Raw genomic sequence first — 19,127 nt, 5'->3', positions numbered from 1 at the left:
AAAATCAAACTTGGAGCAAACCCTAGAAAACTTTTGCAACATAAGATGAGCGATTTCAAGCATAAAATCATTTTAGGGGATGCATAGGCGTTGTTTAAGAGGAATTAGAACCCAAAATATCAAAATAGGAGCATCAAATTCGGATTATAAAAGCTAGGGATTCGAAATTTTGAACAATTTCTATCATAAATTGATAATAAGTTGAAGGAATTGATTAAATACTTTACCTTGATTGAGGTTTTGAGCAAGCAAGAACGAAATCCACAAGCAATTACCACCAAGAATCACCCAAGTGTTTTAAGAGAGAAAGAGTTTTGAAGGTTTATGAGGAAGAGAAATAGTTATGAGGCGGAAATAAGAGAAGAAGAGGATTTATAGGGTTTTCAAAATAAACCGAGTTAAGTCGCGATAAACGGGTACTCGGTCGAGTATCGGGTTTACTCGGTCGAGTATTTGGGTCTGCTCGGTCGAGTATCCAGAGATCCATAGCACGTACAATCTGCCATTCTGGGTACTCGGTCGAGTGCCTCTTTACTCGGTCGAGTGTCGCCTACTCGGTCGAGTGTGGCCTACTCGGTCGAGTATAAACTCTACTCGGCCGAGTTCAACAGAACAGGAACGGAGTTTTAGATTTTCAAAAGTTTTTCCTGCAAAACAAATAACAACGTTCGGAGTTCCATACGATCGAGCTCGTCACCGTTAGACCCTAATTCTATCACAACAAAGCACATCACGAATCATAGACGTTATTAGATTATTTACGAGTAATACATGTTTCTTGCACAAAACCCTAGTAAACAATTCACATCACAACGAATGCACACGGCCAATCTTGACTACACAATAGATTAGATTGAGCTATGAACTTTCATCAACATACCTTATCATGCAATTCTATACACATTCGATGCTTCATTACTCCCATGGAAATCATGTACAAACACATTTCATACACGAGGCCTATTATACTCAACTAAGAAATTTCCTTGTCACACATTACCATGCACAATTTATGCCATCCCCTTATCATTTCGTCCAACAATTCACAAAAATCACCATTCACAATTACTACACCCATAGGGTTAAGCACACATTACCAGACAAGCTACTGCAAACATGCACATATGACCCACACACTTAACACAAACCACTCTTATACATCAACCCTTCCACGGTGGCTAGCTTAAGCATGATTGGGGCCGGGATTTTAAGATGAGGGCGCCTTCTCACCTAAAACCGACATAAGGGGGCTCCCAACACACATTCACCAGTTTCATTTTAATTTGACACCCTATGTTCATTTGGTTCACTGGTTCAGGTTCCAAAATCGTCGCTCTGATACCATTTTGTAACACCCCCGTACACCAAGGTGCCTTACCAAGGACCACCTCAGTGTATGAAGGTGTTACCATCTCGGTTGCCCGAGGTAGTAGATCAAATAAGCAATGAAAGAACATTTATTAAGTAACTTTAAGTCTTTACAACGGAGAACAACGTGGCAAGATACAGCAAGGATAACTATAGAGACTAGTAAGCTTGATTGTCAAAGACATCTATTCCGGTAGCGTGGTGACTCGATTCCCTTCCAAGCCCGCAAGCAACAAGACCAACTGTACCTGCTAAACCAACTGCTCACCATTCCCGAATGGAGCACCACAGTTTTGAAAACACAACACAGGATCCGTTTACTGTATAACAAAATAAGATAAGAACGAAAGACAAACAGCTGATCATCATCCACCTCCAACTCCCATCATAACAAGTAACCGACTACACACTAAAGTGTGTAGCCCTGCCAGTGGGGGACCGCAGCCGCACTCACCAAGCCCCGCTCATCAACGAGCGATAACCTTGTTCATTAATGTGCGCATCCCCTCCTGTGGCGGGTTCCACAGACGGCAAAACTAGGGCGTGAAGCCACTCCCGCAAGTGACTCCACTCAGCCGAGGACGCACCTCGCGAACATCACCAACAACCATCACAACTCCAACACCCAGCTCCAAATCAACAATCAGCAGATGATCACAATATCAAATCGTACACAATTACCATACAATCTTATAACAATTAAACAGTAAACCGAGTAGGGAAACCCTACCTTATCGCTAATCCATGAAAATTCATCCAACAACTAACCAGGCAAGACTCCGAGACGAATCCTTGAGACGCGGACCGAAGTCGACAACGATGACAACCTTACTTGAATATTCCACATATAAACCAATCTCGTTCCATAGTTAGTGTCTAGGCTAGATGAGAGTGTATGGAGAGGTGGGTGATAGGTGAGATATATATATATATATATTAGGGTTAGAGAGAAAAGCAACCATCGAAAATGAATTAAGACTTACGAACTTGCGTTTTATAGTAACGCGTCAACAGCGGCTATACTCGGTCGAGTACTCTCATACTCGGCCGAGTAAGCCCTACTCGGTCGAGTGTTACCACCACTCGGCCGAGTAGCCCCTACTAGGTCGAGTAAACAATTACATAGATCCTTTATCCTCTCGCCTATCTCCTCCTACGATCTTCTGTGGTCAAACGGTCGGTCAAAGAGTCCTTAAACAGGGCGGGTATTACATCAAAACCGTCACAGATGGCTCAACAGTGTGCCTCATCACATGCAACAACCAATCACCACACAACTGACACCACACGGTGTACTGCTCAGGTCCGCGGCACCCTCAAAACACCACCGTGTCTGGCCGACCAAAACCGTACAGGACCACGGCGCTTCCACATCCCCGTGCCTGACCGACCAAATAATCTCAAAGTATTATCAATCCTCTTTCACAATAGCAACCAACAATAGAGAACCAACCAACAACGATAACAATATGATTATGAGTTATGCAAGGTAATAATTACATCAACATGCTCAACACAACAATTACGACGATATGCTCAAAACAACAATATCAAATCCATCTTTAACCATCATCAATTACCAAATAACGTAGTTGAGTAGTTAACCTACCTTTAGCAAAAATCTTCTCAAACAATCAAGTAATCAAAAAGCTTCTTCCACAAAATCACCACCTAAACAACAATTAAATTATATATAATCATTAACTAATCTTATTAATGAATTTAAGATGTAAACTACCCAAAACAATCCCGCAAAAACCATCACACGCGCACCCCTATCTCAAGGCTGACCCGACAGTGGTCAACCCGTCGGTCAATGGTCCTCATGGCCACGGTCCAAGTCAACTGCTCAAGTCGACGGTTGCGGGTTTTTGGTCAAACGTAAACAATTGATGTGAGGCGATAAAATAATTTACTACAATAATTTGCGCGAGATGAAAAATCCTCCTTTGGGTTGTCTCACAAAAGCTCTCTCGCAATTATGTATAAGTTTTTGAAGTAGAATAAATATGATGGTAAGGCATAGGGTAGGTATTTATATTAATTGGTAGGTGGAGATGGAAGATTCTAGGAAGGTGCTTTTAATATTAAACTAATAAAAATATCTAGTGCATAGATAACACCTAAACCACATATCACATCCCCCATATACACGCTCCAAGCCGTGTGGTCTCACACGGTCCAACCCAAGTCCGTCTAATTGTTTAATTTGTTTTTCTTTTCTTTTTACAACCATAACTTATTATTTATTCACATCTTATAAATATAAATTATTAATTCTCATTAATTAAAAATGCGGAGTATTACAACTACCCACCAATTAACCATATTATATACACTAATTACTAATTAATTACCCAAACCAAAACCCCCAAAAGTTAGGGTTCATACTAAACATAAAAGTGTAGATCGCAACTTACAAGGTGGTAGGAATGAAGAGGAAGGTGAGCAATCTCCCAAACCAAGCTTGAATCCCATGGAAGTGTGTTTATGGAGGCTTTAAAGAGAAGGGGGAGGATTTGGAGTGACAGGGAAGAAGATAGAATGAATGAGGATAAGGATTTAATATTTTCTTATCCCGTATTCTGACTCAGGACCACTCGATCGAGTGACAAGTCCACTCGATCTAGTGGCCCTCACTCGGTCAAGTGCAACGCAGTTCTCAACAATGACCAGTCTTTGTAAAACAGTCAAATCTCACTCGTTTCTTGGTCATTTTGGGCGTGTGACCTGCCATTGGAATCGTAAAAGAACAACCTATCACCTACAATTGGAATCACATCAATGTTATGTCTAGATCTCAAGTTACTATAGTTTTAAGACGGCCCTTCTAGTCTAGTATAGGTTATACTCGGTCCACTTTATAGTTATACTTCACTCCCGAGTAGACTCGTCAAACCCAAGGATCCTCTCAAGCATTCCAAGGTTCCTTTACGGGTCCCAAAATATCCAGGTATTACTTGAACTCAGAAGTAACCAACCTACTCTTTGTTGTGTAAACACAAATATGCTCAAGTTTTATGCTTATAATCTCAAATGTGAAATCTTCCTCTTTCGCCTTTGTAGCCTACAATTTGTACTCACAAGGGTTTTTTACTCCACAAGTACACTTAGGCATCCTAGAGTTTTTGTAATTCCAACTACACTCACACCTATGCTTGCATTGGATAGTTACCATTTTACTCTCATTGTGAAGAAAATAAGGCTCATAGCCATTTTCAATGGCATGTTGCCTCATAGCTTTCCTTAGAATTTCCAATGAAGGAAACAAAAGCCCTTTTTTCAAGCATATGGGTTTCTCAAAGTCCACATTTGGGTCAAAAACATCAGAACTGCCTAATTCATCATCATAACCTACAACACTTGGATTATCATCATCAGATTCTAACTCACGATCACTACCAAGATGTACATCAACATCATCAACATTAAACAAAGGATAATTATAAACCTTGGGCTGTAAGCAAGACTGATTTAATGTTTGATTAAGTACATTTATTAATATTTCATCAATGTAATCAGAAAACAATTCATCTCCTTCTACCAAATCACCCTCTACCTCAGTTTCACTAACAACCATGTCACTAAAAGCACTATCCTTACTTCAGTACCCCTCCAAACCCCACATTCAAGGAGCAACTCATCATCATGCACCAGTACCTTATCCTTTTCCCTCCCTTTTTCTTTTTCTTTTTCTTTACCCTTCATTACATCAACATCAGATTCTTCCCTGTCCTCCAACATCAATTTTCTTCTTGTTTGTAGTTTTTCAATTTTTTTCAAAGGAGAGACAAAAATTATAGTAAATTCAGCAGCGCTACTCATTAATCTTGGGGACCTTCTGACTGAACCAAAACCTCCAACCAATCTGAAACTTATAGAAATTAATTACCCTAATCAGCGATAACGATTAAAGGAAGCTACTGCAAACAACTAAACCCAATAAAAAAGGTCTCTTTTGCTAAATATTAGGTTTAATTAAAAACGTTACTGCTGATTTTTCGTTGTTTTATTGAATCCCATAACCTTCAACTTATACCAATATTAGGAGAAGAAATGGGAAGCAGAGACCGGATTGGAACGACTTCATCAACGTGATACTTGACCGCCAAACATGCAGAAGGAGCTATTGTAGGGAGTTGTTTATTCAACGCCTATATTCAGAAGGAATGGGATTAGGGATTTAGAGTACAAAGAGGTAATCATTCTTGTGAGAAAGTGAGAAATTATCGATAGAATTGGGGATTTAGGGATTTGGGAAATTGGGGTTTTAGGGTTGTGAGAAATAAGAGATTAATCGTGAGAAAAAATCGAATAATAAGGGAGTGATCAATCATTCTTGTAGGTAAGGGCAAAATGGGTATTTAGTGTAAATTGTAACTTAACAAGACAGAAAATTTGAAAAATGATGCTCGGGGTTAAATACGGTGGTGATTGGGGAGTGTACGTTGAAGTTCGGGGGTTATTTGTAAAAATGCAAATACATGGTGGTAATTTGTAAAAATCGCAAATACGTTGTGGTTATTTGCAATTTTTCATAATTTTAATACTACTAACTCTTAGTGAATATTGGGCTTTGTATTAATAACACTTAGTAATATTTTCAACTAATTTTGAGAGTATTTTAGTAAAAGATTAGAGAGAGAATGTCACATGCATTAGTATCAAAATTATGAGCAAAAATACTCATAAACAGGATCATATGGCCGGCCAAGTCAAGAGAGAGGGAGAGGTGGAGTTTTCAAGTTTAGCATGCTTGAAATCATTACATTTAGGGGTTAGATAAAAAGTAATTGGAAAGAGTAAAAGTAAATGGGCATGCTTAAAAGTAATAATTGTGTCCATTTACTCTCTTTTTCTCATCATTTACACGGCACACATATCCCATATGTGGGTCTTATTTGATTTTACTATTTCTCCTACAAATATATGTAAATCACCCACTTGATTATCTTATATAATCAAGTGCTGCCATGTACTCTGCTTCTGTCGTAGAATTCGTTGTAACACCCTTCTTGAAACTCTTCCAGTAGATAGCTCCTCCACGCATCATAAAGACATAGCCAGATTCGCATTTCATATCATCTCAATCAATTTGGAAATTGGCATGCGTGTAACCACTTACACGCAACTCAGTATCACCTCCAAACACTAAGAATGAATCATTGGTCCTTCTCAAGTACTTAAGGATGTTCTTCACGACTATCCAGTGACTTTCACCTGGATTCGATTGGAAATGACTCGTCATACTCAAAACATACGATACGTCAGGGCGAGTACACATCATAGCATACATGATGGATCCAAACAGCGAAAGGGACGAACTTCATGCGTTCAATATCTTCGGGCTCAGTAGGACACAGTGAGTTACTCAAAGTAATCCCATGACCCAAATGAAGAAAACCTCTTTTAGAGTTTTTCATATTGAAACTATAAAGAATCTTATCTATATAATCTTCTTGACTTAATCCTAATAGACCGGATACCTATGATGCGTTGCACTTCTCCCAAGTCTTTCATTTGGAAAAGATTTCCTAGCCACTTCTTTACAGAAGTGAGCATCGTTATGTCATTCCCAATGAGCAATATGTCATCCACATATAAGACTAAGAAGACCACCTTGCTCCCACTAAACTTCGTGTATAAACATGGCTCCTCGACATTTGAGTGAAGCCGTTTTGTTTAATAACATGATCGAACCGATGGTTCCAACTCCTAGATACTTGCTTAAGATCATAAATGGATCTCTTAAGTTTGCATACCTTCTTAGAATTTGATGGATCTACAAAGCCCTTAGGTTGTGTCATATACACTTCCTCTTCCAGAATCTCATTCAAGAAGGCGATTTTGACATCCATCTGCCATATCTCATAATCATGAAATGCGGCAACCGCTAAGATAATCTGAATGGAACGAAACATAGCAACTGGTGGAAAGGTTTCGTCATAGTGCAGACCATGAACTTGAGTGAAACCCTTTATCACGAATCTAGCTTTCTAAAACATCTTTATGTGCATCCATGCCAATCTTGATTTTAAAGATCCATTTACACTAAAGAGGTCTAACCTTCTCAAGTAAATCTACCAGGTCCCATACCTGATTATCGTACATGGAGTCCATTTTGGATCTCATGGCCTCAAGTCAATGCTTAGAGTTGAGACAAGTAATGGCCGCCTTGTAGGTAGCAGGTCGTGACTTTCTAAAAGTAACACTTCATAATCACCATCTTCCTTGATAATACCAAGCTATCTATCAGGTTGGCGATTAATTCTGCCTTACCAATTAGTTACACCTATCAATCCCTTGTTCTTGGCCACGCTCGCCCAAGCGGGGTATTCCGTTTTTACCTCAGGTAAGTAGGGTGATAAGGGTTATCACATGCCAAAATAATTTTAACGGGCCCTACCTCGGGTATAGTGACGCCACCGTCAATTGTTAATTTCGCCTTCTTCCATGACATCGGCATCTCCATCGTTATATTTACTAACATCATTTTTTAAATCTAGTTTCTTTATTTTAATCATTTCTTACATATTTTATTCCCTTTTTTGTTTTGTGTTTTATAAGGGTCATAATCGTCACCGTCTTAAAATTATTTTCAAAATCCCTAACTTGAAAAGAAAGACGAATTGAAATATTGAATTGATGACAGTAGTAAATCGTATAACGCCTAAGAAACATTAGTCCAATTTATTATGATCGTTTCCTTCTTTCCCCTCATGTGTCTTGTCTAATCGAGGATGGAGATCCGCATGCAAATCTCAAAGGGGCATGTTGGTTTAGGCGTGTCTGAGATTGGCATGCAATTCGAGATAATCAAGGCGGTTTATTAGTGTCATTTGTATCATTAGTTACATCGAGTTGTAATAAGTTGTATTTGGTACTTTTATTTCGTCTCTCTCGAGTAGTATTAATGTAAGGAAAATGATAAATACAGCCCTTCCACACTTTTCATTTCCATTAAGTCGTTTGAGTTGATTTTGGCCAGTTTGGTCTAGGTTGTAATTTATTATCGTCTTGTTTTTATTAAAATGTTTTCTAAATCAACGCACATGCTAAATCTGGCCAGTTTGGTCTAGGTTGTAATTTATTATCGTCTTGTTTTTATTAAAATGTTTTCTAAATCAACGCACATGCTAAATCAACTTCAACAAGTTCAAATTTCATTAAATGGCCTAGAAACGATTCACATGCTAGAATCATAAAACAACACTTGTAGATCATTACCAATTTACTAAGCATCTTATTTGAAATATCGGCGATTATCTTAGTAGAGGCTCTATAAGTGCGGGCGGAGTCGGTTGTCCGATTAAAGGACTACCCGACATGTACCTTTACCCGTTATTCAAAATCTATGGTTTACGGATGCCCGATTTCGTTAGGTAGTGGAAGTCATTTCTACTATAGAATGATTTGGGACGAATCTAAAAGCCTCATTCTAAATCAAATTTGCTTTGTGCTTTTTTTTTTTATTAGGGTGTGAAGTAGATTCAAACGGGGTACAAACCCCCATAAATTCGGTGGCGACTACTCTTTGTTTTAATCTGATTCGATAAACATCGCCTCGAGTCGAATTCTGGTAGCATCTGACCCAAATATAAACATGCTAGTATGTTTTTTTCTATTTTATTTTTAGGATTGCCAATACTAGCAGGAATGCAGGATAGTGGAAAAATAGAAAGAGTGGGAAGAATTTAGGTAACACTGGAAGTTAGATCTGACTATCAAATAAGAAATTAAATTGCTTTCCAAATCATAATCCTCAATTCCGAGAATTAAATTTGTCGTAACAATGAACTGGCGTACGCTCTGGAGCAATTGCCTGTCAGCGTTCGTCTATGTATTGTGTTTATGTACAATAGAACCATCAGAATTTACACAGCTAATAATTTCCACCAATAGTAACATAAAACAATCACAAATTGTAATGAGCGGAAACAAACTCGTTACCAATTTACCATCCCCAGCCAGTCGGTCAAGCAAACATTCATTCTTCAACCCATGTTTCCATTATATGCAGAAGCAACTAATAACATCCACAAGTTGTCGTCTTTGTGATGAAAATCCACTCCCCTGATACCATAAAAAACAACATTCATGGCTAAAGGGTAGAACATATAAAAAAAGGTGGAATGAAAGCAAGAATCGCTGAAAAGAAGTAGATTAAGGCATGTGAAGTTGAAAGGAGGCAAAACTGACAGCCACTAGTGACCTAGTGCGGATCATGATTTGCGAGAAACTATGGTATATGGTTTCGACAAAAGAAGCTCCAAAGAAGCAAGAACATGTACAGGCAATAATGAAACCCCATATGTGTTGACTATCCCAGAGTTATTCTTCGCATTTGACTTTGATCATGAACTCATATCAAGTTTGACTATTAGTTTTTCCAAATATAGCTACGTGAACGTGATGGACAATAAAATTGTTAATGTTAGATTTATCAAAAGAACAATTTTCATATGATCATATTGAGAAAGTTCCTAGTGTTATACTTCATATCATGAGAAAATTGTTTGACCCCAAAAAAATACAAATGGGACAATATGAATTGAACTGAGTATAATTTACCACATTAAAAATGTATTTGTGATTATGTTACTTCTTTGGCCCATAAAGAGGATCTACAACCACATAAGAAGGGGAATCCACATTCCTCAAAAGAGGAACTCTAGAAGCACCATACTCTTCATCGCTGTCATAATACCTATCCCTGTGTGGGCCGAGTGCTTTAAGCACCATAGCCAACAGAAACGACAGTCCCTACAATTGAAAATTCGGCTGTGTCAGTATTTGACTAACCAGATTAACATAATCTTACTGACCAAAAAATTAAATACCCAGAGATGAGCAAAATGTTTCAAGTATTACCAATCTATGTGACTGTCGCCAATGATAGAATTGTAATCTGGTTTCTGAATTGATTTTGTGACGGTTAGGTTTGAGAGGGGTACGAGTATGTTTACAGTTCTTTGTGAAATCTACTTCCTTTTACAGGTGTCATATAGCACAAAAATAACATTTCCCTATAGCTTCAGAGGTTCTCGCCCACCTCGTAGTAAACTGGGATGGTAATCGGCCTTTCCCTATGTTGAAACTTGAAAATAGAAAGGGAAAAAAAGGATTGTTTCTGGATGATTGAGAATCACGTCGATAGACTACTAATTTAGTATATTAAGTGGTGCAATGCATTTAGGGACTCTTTTTGCTTTACCCATCATACTAAACAGGCCCGTCTTTGAGCCCATGCAGGCTGTGCAGCCCGTGCGGCTGCACATGGCCCCAAAATTTTAAGCCCAAAAACTCCAACTTACTAGACATATATCAATCTAGCGCAAAAGATTAATTGAATGCAAAGTGTCTCAGTGGTTTGTCATTTGCTTTCCATTCCCATCTCCTGGGGTTCGTTTCCTCAATTGCTCATATATATTTACCATTTTTTTTTTATTTCTTGGACTTAATAGTTGGGACTTATAATTGCATTTTTTCCACCATATTCTTATTTCTAATGAATGACACCCTTATAACTTATAAGTATTAGAGCATAATATGTTTACCTCCAAAAAGCTCAACCCAATCTAAAATAATTTCTATTAAGTAATGACCTAAGAATAGTGGGAGACGATTTTTAGTTTGGCTCACAAAATTAAGTAACTAATATAATTTTATATTCAGTTCATCTCTCTTGCGACGGTCACAAGTTGTGGCGGCCCTAAATGTGACCACATTAAGATGAAAAATAATCACTCATAAAATGTTAACTATTAAATTATGGTCATATTTTCTCATTAAAATGGTTATATTTGGATCCGTCACAATTTGTGACAAAAAAAAGCCCCTCGCAAATGAGAATTACATTTTATATTTTTACGTGGGTTTAATTTATTACTCCTATTTCATTTGGTATCCTAAATCGACTTTATAATAATAAAATATACGGAGCAGATTTAGATAAGACTTAGAAAATTTCCGATTTTCACAAATATAGGACCCCGTTTTTTATCTCCGCACAGGGCCCCCAAATCTCCAAGACGGCCCTGATACTAAAGAGCCAAAGAAAAATGAGCTTTTAGCTCCACTGAAATATAAAATTATACACAGTACATTTTCATTTACATTTAGGGTCTGTTTGGATTGAGGGATTTAGAGGGAGAGTAGGGGATTTAAAATCACTTGTTTGGAATTTTGGATAGCAAATAAGGGTGGAGGGAAATGAAGGGGAAGGATTTGGAGGGATCCATTTTCCCTACTCCAAGGCAAATCAAAATCTCTACACAATAGGCAAGATTTGAATTGTATCCAAATACCCATGTCCACTCCCCCTCCCCTTCCCTTCCCTCTCTTTACCTTCCTTCCCTCCCCTCCCCTCCCCTTACCTCTACTTTTGCTATCCACGCCCTAGGGATTTGGAGGGAAAGAAAAGGGAGGGAGAGTAAGGGGATTCAAAATCCCTTGTTTGGATAGCAAATATGGGTGGAGGGGGAGGGATTTGGAGGGATACATTTTCCCTCCTTCAAGACAAATCAAAATCTCTCCACAATAGGAAGGGAAAGGGAGGTGGGATGGTGAGAGTTATCCGTCCAAATCTTTCCTTTGTTGGAAGGGAAATTATTTGGTTTGGAGGGAAATGGAGCCTTTCAACCCAAATTTGTTAACCAAACAATGGAAATTGTCTCCCTCCTAATCCCTCCTCTCCTCGTCCCTCCAATTCCCTCTATCCAAACAACAGGTGACTGACTAGGGAACCTTTAATAGCAGAGTTGTTGAAAAACCAGGGAAGCTACTGCAAGAACACCTGGTATAGTTCTATTTTAAAGTCGAATATGGTATTGGTCACATGTGCCCAACTAAATAAAGACGTGTTTGTCACATACAAGTACAAGTGTACAACTACCTAACTAACAACCTAAGCAACTTGGGCATGAGGAAAACCAATAAATTACTCCTTGTGACTTTGTGTCCGTTGCATGCTAGGTTGCACCAAAACGGACACGGACACAGACACGACACAGACACGTGACACGGCATCCCATGAAAATTAGGACACGGGACACGACATTTAAATTTAATAAAATATATATTCTATAGTTATATATGTGTGAGTTTATTTTTGAAAAAATATTGAATATTAAATTTAAATAAGTGAAAGTAAAACGTACGTTAATTATAACTCTTTCTCATTTCCAAAACCAAAACAAACTTATAATCAATCTATTTCGACATCTCATTACTAGTCTAAATAACATCATTTGTCTCGAATTCAACTTATTTCGCCACCAAATTTAACCATATAACAACTCTCGCCATTTAACTTAATTCAACTTGAGTCCGTTTGGAGGTCAGGTGTGTCCAAATACCATGGACACGGCTCAAAATACCATGGACACGTGTCGGACACGTGCCGAAATAAAAGATGAAAGTTAGACACGACTTTACAAGTGTCCGACACGTTTTGACGTGTGTCCGACGAGTGTCGTGTCTGACACGGGAACGCCGATTAGGAGGAGTGTCCGTACAACCTAGGTTGCATGGTATTAAATATTAGCCGCGACACTGTACCATGACCGACATGTAGGTTTTAAAGGTTATTGCAAACACAGTAGAGGCAAAATGTGCCACATTTATGTCGCAACTACTGATATCATACCAGAATGACCAATTGCAAAATGAAATCTCAAACTACAATTAAATACCATGGTCCTTTACAATTCTCAAAATCAACCACACATTTTTTGAAAAATGAACCACCTATTGAAATGGAGTGAACGCCACATTTTTGAAAAACTCCCATCTGCTACAAAATTTCGACAATTGATATTCTTTTCTGAATATTTCCTTAAATCCCCAAACAAAAAACAAGCTTTGGCGTAGAAAAATAACAGGAAAAAAACAAACCAACATCAACCCCTTCTACCGTAATTCATTTTTCAGCACTAATAAAGATAATTCGTGATTATTTTTCAACCAAAAATGTTCCCGTATTACCACCAAAATGGCAACATTTAGTTGCCGGTTTGGAGAAAACGTTTCAAGACAGGAATTTTGGGTAAAAAATTTACAATGTGTAGGAGTTTTGGAAAAGTGATACTCCATATAATAAGATGTGGTTATCAATGAACTCTTAATTTTAATTTTACTTGATCATCATCATAAGACAATACAAGTATATAACCAAATTTGACTTCAAGGCAACAACTTAGCAAGTTGCAGTTAAAAGGTCAAAAAGTACGAAGAAGAAGCTCCATACAACCCAAGGTTTAATACAGTCATACGCCCTAGAAAACTAGTATTGGTATGTGATCTCTAACACATCCACTGACAGCCTAGGTCATAAAACCTCCTTTAGCTCATTATAACAAATGGTGGAAAGACTAGTAACTGCTGAAGGCATATCATTGCAAGTATTTCTTGTTATTTGACTCACTTTTATTACCATTAAAAGTCTTATCAACTGTCCAGCACGTAGCTGTAAAAACCAGCAAAATGCAGGTGTCCAAAGTGCCCGGTTGTTTGTAAAGAGGGTAAATAGATGATCAAAATAGATTAACACGCAAATGAATGAAGCAGAGAGAGATGGGAGTGGACTCTATTACTCTGCCACCTCATATTACTAATGTACCTGTATCCGAAACTCAACACTCCGACATGGGTATGACACATGGATTCTTCGTTTCAGACAAAAGAAATATATTGAGTTTCTTCAAATAGTCAGTTCAACACACGGACACGTTTTCCTATCGGATACTTGTAGCTAAGTTTATTCTACATAAGGTGGTGACAAGGAGGAAAGGAAAACCTGTGCAGCAAGAATTGTCAGGCCAATCCATTTGAAAAAGTCAAAATTATCGCGCAAAAAGATTCTCAAATGATGCAAATTCCCTGTCGCATCTGTCGGGAAGTCCTGCAAGAAGCTCACATTATATTAAATCCATAACAAGGTAACTGCCAATATATGAAGATATATGAATAGCATGAGAGGAAATCGTGAATACCTGCTCCCAGTTACGGTTTAGAAACACATCTGCTGTTATGACACCTTGTAGCACAAGTATTAAGAACAGAAACATCATGTACTAGGCAGTGTTAAGGCGAACATTAGAGTAAAACAATAATGGAAGATTCATAAAGGGTTATCAGAATTGGGTATAAAGGATACAATATATAAGCAGCAAGCGTTTAATGTTTCTGCAGCAAGATGCCCTAAGAATGCGATTATACAATAGATGAGCCCAAGTCCCAGAAAAGCATAGATGAACCTGTAAGATTACAGATGTTTGAATTATACAATCATCAGCATATAATAAAATCAACATCAACTCCGGCTCCGTAGTAGAGATTTAGAGAGAATGACATACCAAGGAAGAGGGAAATCAGAATCATGAAATGGGGATTCACCGGTTTGGTTTTCCCAAACTCTCATCATCCAAATACCATATATAATCATCGCAATTCCAGACATTCCAATGACTCCATTAAACAATTTCAACAATGATTGAAACAAACTCCTTATTAAACTCCCCATCACTATTCTCAATCGAAACCCTAAAAAGTTTTATGATTTGGGGGTTTGGATTTCAAGACAACGATCAGGAGGAGGGCAATGTGTTTGTGTTCTACACTTGTACTCCGCAAATTAGGGAGCAGGTGTCCTCCAAAAAAAAGGAGATCAGTCCACACCACGGTTTCAATTGACAGCCAAATTAAGGCAGGACTATAGGGATGGCAGCTAGGTTGCACGGACACTCCTCCTAATCAGTGTTTTCGTGTCGGATATCCGTGTCAGACACGACACTCGTCGGACACATGTCAAAATGTGTCGGACACTTGTAAAGCCGTGTCTAACTTTCATCTTTATTTGGGCACGTGTCCGACACGTGTCCATGGTATTTTGAGCCGTGTCCATGGTATTTGGACACACCTCCAAACGGAATCAAGTTGAATTTAAGGTAAATGGCGAGAATTGTTATATGGTTGAATTTAGTGGGGAAATAAGCTTGATATGTGAATTATTTACACCTTATTTCCCTCTTTCTTCGACGCATTCCGGCTCATAACGAGTCGATTTCGTGTGCTTTTCCTTGCATTTGTGCCCGATCCCCGTACTTGTCATTTTGTGTGTCCTTTTGTAGGAACCGAGTCGAGTATGAAGGAATTGGGGTAAGAAAAGGCATTCTAATGCCTTTACATGAAGAAAGGGGGGATGAAAGATTTTTTTTTGAAGATGAAATCCTCTGCCGTGATTCGCCCACCCACCGGGAGGTATGGCTACGAGGAGAAAAAGGAAGAAACAAGTCAAGAGATGTTCTCTGCCCGAGAGTTTGACGGCCCACCCACCGGGAACACAATCCCCATACTTAGTCAAATTTTGAAGAAGTTTTTGGCCAAAGTTAATTCAACGCTACGCAAGCAAGACAGTAGCCGTGAAGACTGCCCAGCCGTGAAGGCACCTGGCATGAAGAATCGGAAGAAAATCCCAAGAAGAGAAATCCTCTGCCGGCAGAGCCAGCAGACCCGCCCACCGGCGGGGATTACCCAACCTTCATTTTCCTCGCTTTTTGAAAGAACGCACGCTGGCAGAGGAGGAGGCCGGGACGCCCGCAAGACAGAGCACTTTACACGAGTTGGGCTTTTTCATTCTTTCTTCCCTTAATCCAATGATAGCCTATAAATACCCCCTCCTTAAACCCTTTTGCACACAACCCTAGATCTCAAAAAACATTCCATATTTATTGTAATATCTCCTTAATCAAGTTCTAATCTTTCAATAGTTATTATTAATATTTAGTAAGAATTAGTTAGTTCTAGTAATAGTCAATTGTTTACACTTGTTTGTTGAAGTTTGTATTGGGGATTTTGAAGGGTTTTCCTTCCTATTAATCAATCAAGCTTCCATCTTTTCTTTTGTTGGTATAATTTCTCTCCTTTCTTTTACTTGTTTATCATTTGTTTACATTTTCCTTGTCTTTTGATTTTGTTACAATCTTCATTATGTCTCTTTCTTGTGTTGTTTGCTTTTCTTCTCTATTTAGCATAATTTCCATTAACATGAGTGAGTAGATCCCTTCTAGGGTTTAGGGTGATTCTTTATGGGATTTATGGGCATGATTCTTTGAATATTTTGGTCTTTGGTGAAATTGTTTAACTTTCCTATTCATTGCACTCAAGGTGTTTGTTGATTTGCTCAAGTGAAAGCTTTTGCCTTTCTTCATTTCTTGCTTAATTCTCCCCTAGAATGAAAGTTTTTGGGAGTCTTGATGTATGTTAGGAGAGGAGGGATACTTAATGAAAATTAGTAGCCACCCTTAAGATACCCAAGACATTGGTTCTTCATCTTAGGTTAATCTCTCACCATTGACCCTTTTTGATCTTCATGTTTGCCCCTAGACCATATTGATGACCCCGAAAGCCCTAGCTTTTAATTAACCGTATTCATTATCATCATCTTGTTTGTCTTTTGCTCTAGTGATTATAACCAAAACCTTTACTCTTAACTTTGATTGAACTTGACTCTCAATAGAACTTTGTAGCAACCCCCGCCGTCCTTGAGTTCGACCCCGACTAAATACTACGCTTTTTCGGGTTTTACAAATAGTTTTGGTATAGGGAGTAGACGACAAATTTCCTATTATCAAATGGCGCCGTTGCCGGGGATGGCGTTAGGTTATGCTTAGTTTCATTTAGAGTCTTTGCTTTAATCTTGTCTCAATTGTCATTTTGCTTTAGTAGTTGATTGTTGTTTGTAGAGTGTGTGTGATTTTTACCTTTCCCTAGTGTGTAAAAACACTAGGAGACTCACAATTTGCCAAGTGTATGCCTAGGAGGAATCATCAAGCTCTCCTATTCAACTCCGACCCCGAGAGGCTTTTTAGGACCTTGAGGACTAGGACTCTTGAAAGAGTGAGGAACAATTCCACCCAAGCAAACATTGATCAACCAAACTCACACATCCCACAAAATTTTGATACAACAACTACGGTTCAACCAAATACCACAATTGAGACTTTAGTAGAGAACCCCTTTCATAACTTCCTTAATTACAATAGTCCACCGCAAACACCACCACATCAAGAACCAAACCACCCACCACAAATGGCTCTTAGAGATCACAACCGGCCTAACCATAATGATTCATGTAATCCCATCAACTTTGGCACCTTGGCCCCAAACAACTTTGAAATGCATCCCGCCCAAGTCGGGTTAGTTGAGAAGGACTTGTTTGGAGGTCATATTGAGGAAGATGCCCATGCCCATCTCCGGAAATTTAAAAGGAAAGTTTCAATGATGAAGAAGAATGGGGTGTCCGAAGACACCTTGAGAATGATGTTGTTTCCGTTTTCATTGACGGGCAAAGCGGACCGGTGGTTGAACATTCACCCACCGGATACTTTCACTACTTGGGATGACTTGGCTCAAGCATTTATGGCAAAGTACTACCCTTCCTCAAAGACCGCGATGCTCCGCAACGAGATCCATACGTTCCAACAAGAGGATGGGGAGTCCTTAGGTGAGGCTTGGGACCGTTATCAAGATTTGATAGCAAGTTGCCCCCACCATGGAATACCGGAATGGTACATTACTCAAACATTCTTCCAAACTCTACTACCAAGAACTAAGGAGATGGTAAATGCCTCCGCGGGGGGAGGTTTTGACCACTTGAATGATGAAGAGGGCACGGCATTGATCAAAAAAATGGTAGACTCGGAGGCAAACTATGGCTCTAGAGGGAACATGCTACGAAGAAACGGGAAATTCCCTAAGGAAAATGCCTCCAACTCCGATACAAATGCCAAGCTCGACTTGCTCACAAAGCAATTTGGGAAGTTTTCAAGGAATCAAGTGAACCAAGCCGGGACCTCATTTGGGCCCCCCATGGAAGAAGTTGCTCAAGTCTCGAGTTGTGAACTTTGTGGAGGAAGTGGTCATACATATGACTTGTGTGGCAACAATTACAATGGTGCCTATGAAGAGAATGCTCAAGAGGTGAACGCCTTTCAAAGCTACAACAACAATCCTAGGCCACCAAGGCCTCCTTACAACAACCCAAATGTCTACAATCCAAATACCAATTTCTACCACCCCGGGTTAAGGAACCACCCCAACTTTAGTTACAAAAGCACCAATGTTCAAAACCCCCAACATCTCCAACCACAAACCCAAACCAATCCACCCGGTTTTGCTCAACCAAGGGGAATTCTCCCAAACCCAAGAAATAACTTTGGAAATCAAAACCAATGGTCAAGCAACAACCCACCCCAAAACTATGGCAACCAACAACAAGGGCACCAAGAGTTTGGTGGAAACCAAAGCAACCAAGGGTTTTACCAAGGCAATCAAGTAAATCAAGCAAATCAAGGATTTGGGCAAGGGTATGTTCAAGGGTCTCAAGAACAAGGTCAAGGATCAAACTTCAACAACTATGGTCCGAGAGGTAACTCCCAAGTGGGGCAAAACAACAACCAAGGTCCCAATGCTAGATATGACTATGGGTTCCCTTTACCCATAGCCAACCAACCTCATCAAGAACCCCAAGGTGAGCTCTCTCAAGTGGAGCTTTTGAAGATGATTAAGAACATGCAACTTCAACATAGCCAAGAGATAGCTAATTTTGCAAAAGCTACTCAACAAGAACAAGCAAACTTGAGAGCTACATTTCTTAAGGACATGAGGGAAATGGAATCTAGGATGGCTTCTCATGCTATGGCTAACCCTCAAAGGCCGCCCGGTGGCTTGTTGGCTCAAGGACAAAGCTCCAAAGATGC

General features: G+C 39.1%; 1 protein-coding gene and 1 non-coding gene across 2 annotated transcripts; both read right to left on the bottom strand.

Annotated features, from left to right (window-relative positions):
* Positions 1 to 9,109: 9,109 nt before the first annotated feature.
* Positions 9,110 to 15,059, bottom strand: LOC141647821 (tetraspanin-19). Its single transcript, XM_074456162.1, has 6 exons — positions 14,724 to 15,059; positions 14,525 to 14,624; positions 14,361 to 14,441; positions 14,165 to 14,269; positions 9,940 to 10,131; positions 9,110 to 9,441 (listed from the first exon to the last, which is right to left on the bottom strand). The coding sequence occupies exons 1-5, from the start codon at positions 14,888 to 14,890 to the stop codon at positions 9,967 to 9,969; spliced, it is 618 nt and encodes a 205-aa protein (XP_074312263.1). The 5' UTR covers positions 14,891 to 15,059; the 3' UTR covers positions 9,110 to 9,441; positions 9,940 to 9,966.
* Positions 15,060 to 17,820: 2,761 nt separating this feature from the next.
* Positions 17,821 to 17,927, bottom strand: LOC141650052 (small nucleolar RNA R71). The gene has a single exon (XR_012546115.1). It is a non-coding gene; the product is annotated as a small nucleolar RNA R71 (small nucleolar RNA).
* Between the last annotated feature and the right edge of the window lie 1,200 nt (positions 17,928 to 19,127).

The sequence above is a fragment of the Silene latifolia genome, chromosome 3 (genome assembly GCF_048544455.1).
Source record: "Silene latifolia isolate original U9 population chromosome 3, ASM4854445v1, whole genome shotgun sequence".
Taxonomy (NCBI): Eukaryota; Viridiplantae; Streptophyta; class Magnoliopsida; order Caryophyllales; family Caryophyllaceae; genus Silene; species Silene latifolia.
The sequence above is the reverse complement of the archived record's forward strand: the minus strand, read 5'-3'. Positions and strand labels throughout refer to the sequence as shown.

Excerpts from the sequence above, each read along its gene's own strand:
- LOC141647821 (XM_074456162.1), bottom strand. The coding sequence starts at position 14,890 with ATGGGGAGTTTAATAAGGAGTTTGTTTCAATCATTGTTGAAATTGTTT. Across the intron at positions 14,625-14,723 it reads TCTGATTTCCCTCTTCCTTG|GTTCATCTATGCTTTTCTGG; the intron begins GTATGTCATTCT and ends GTAATCTTACAG. Across the intron at positions 14,270-14,360 it reads TAAACCGTAACTGGGAGCAG|GACTTCCCGACAGATGCGAC; the intron begins GTATTCACGATT and ends AGCTTCTTGCAG.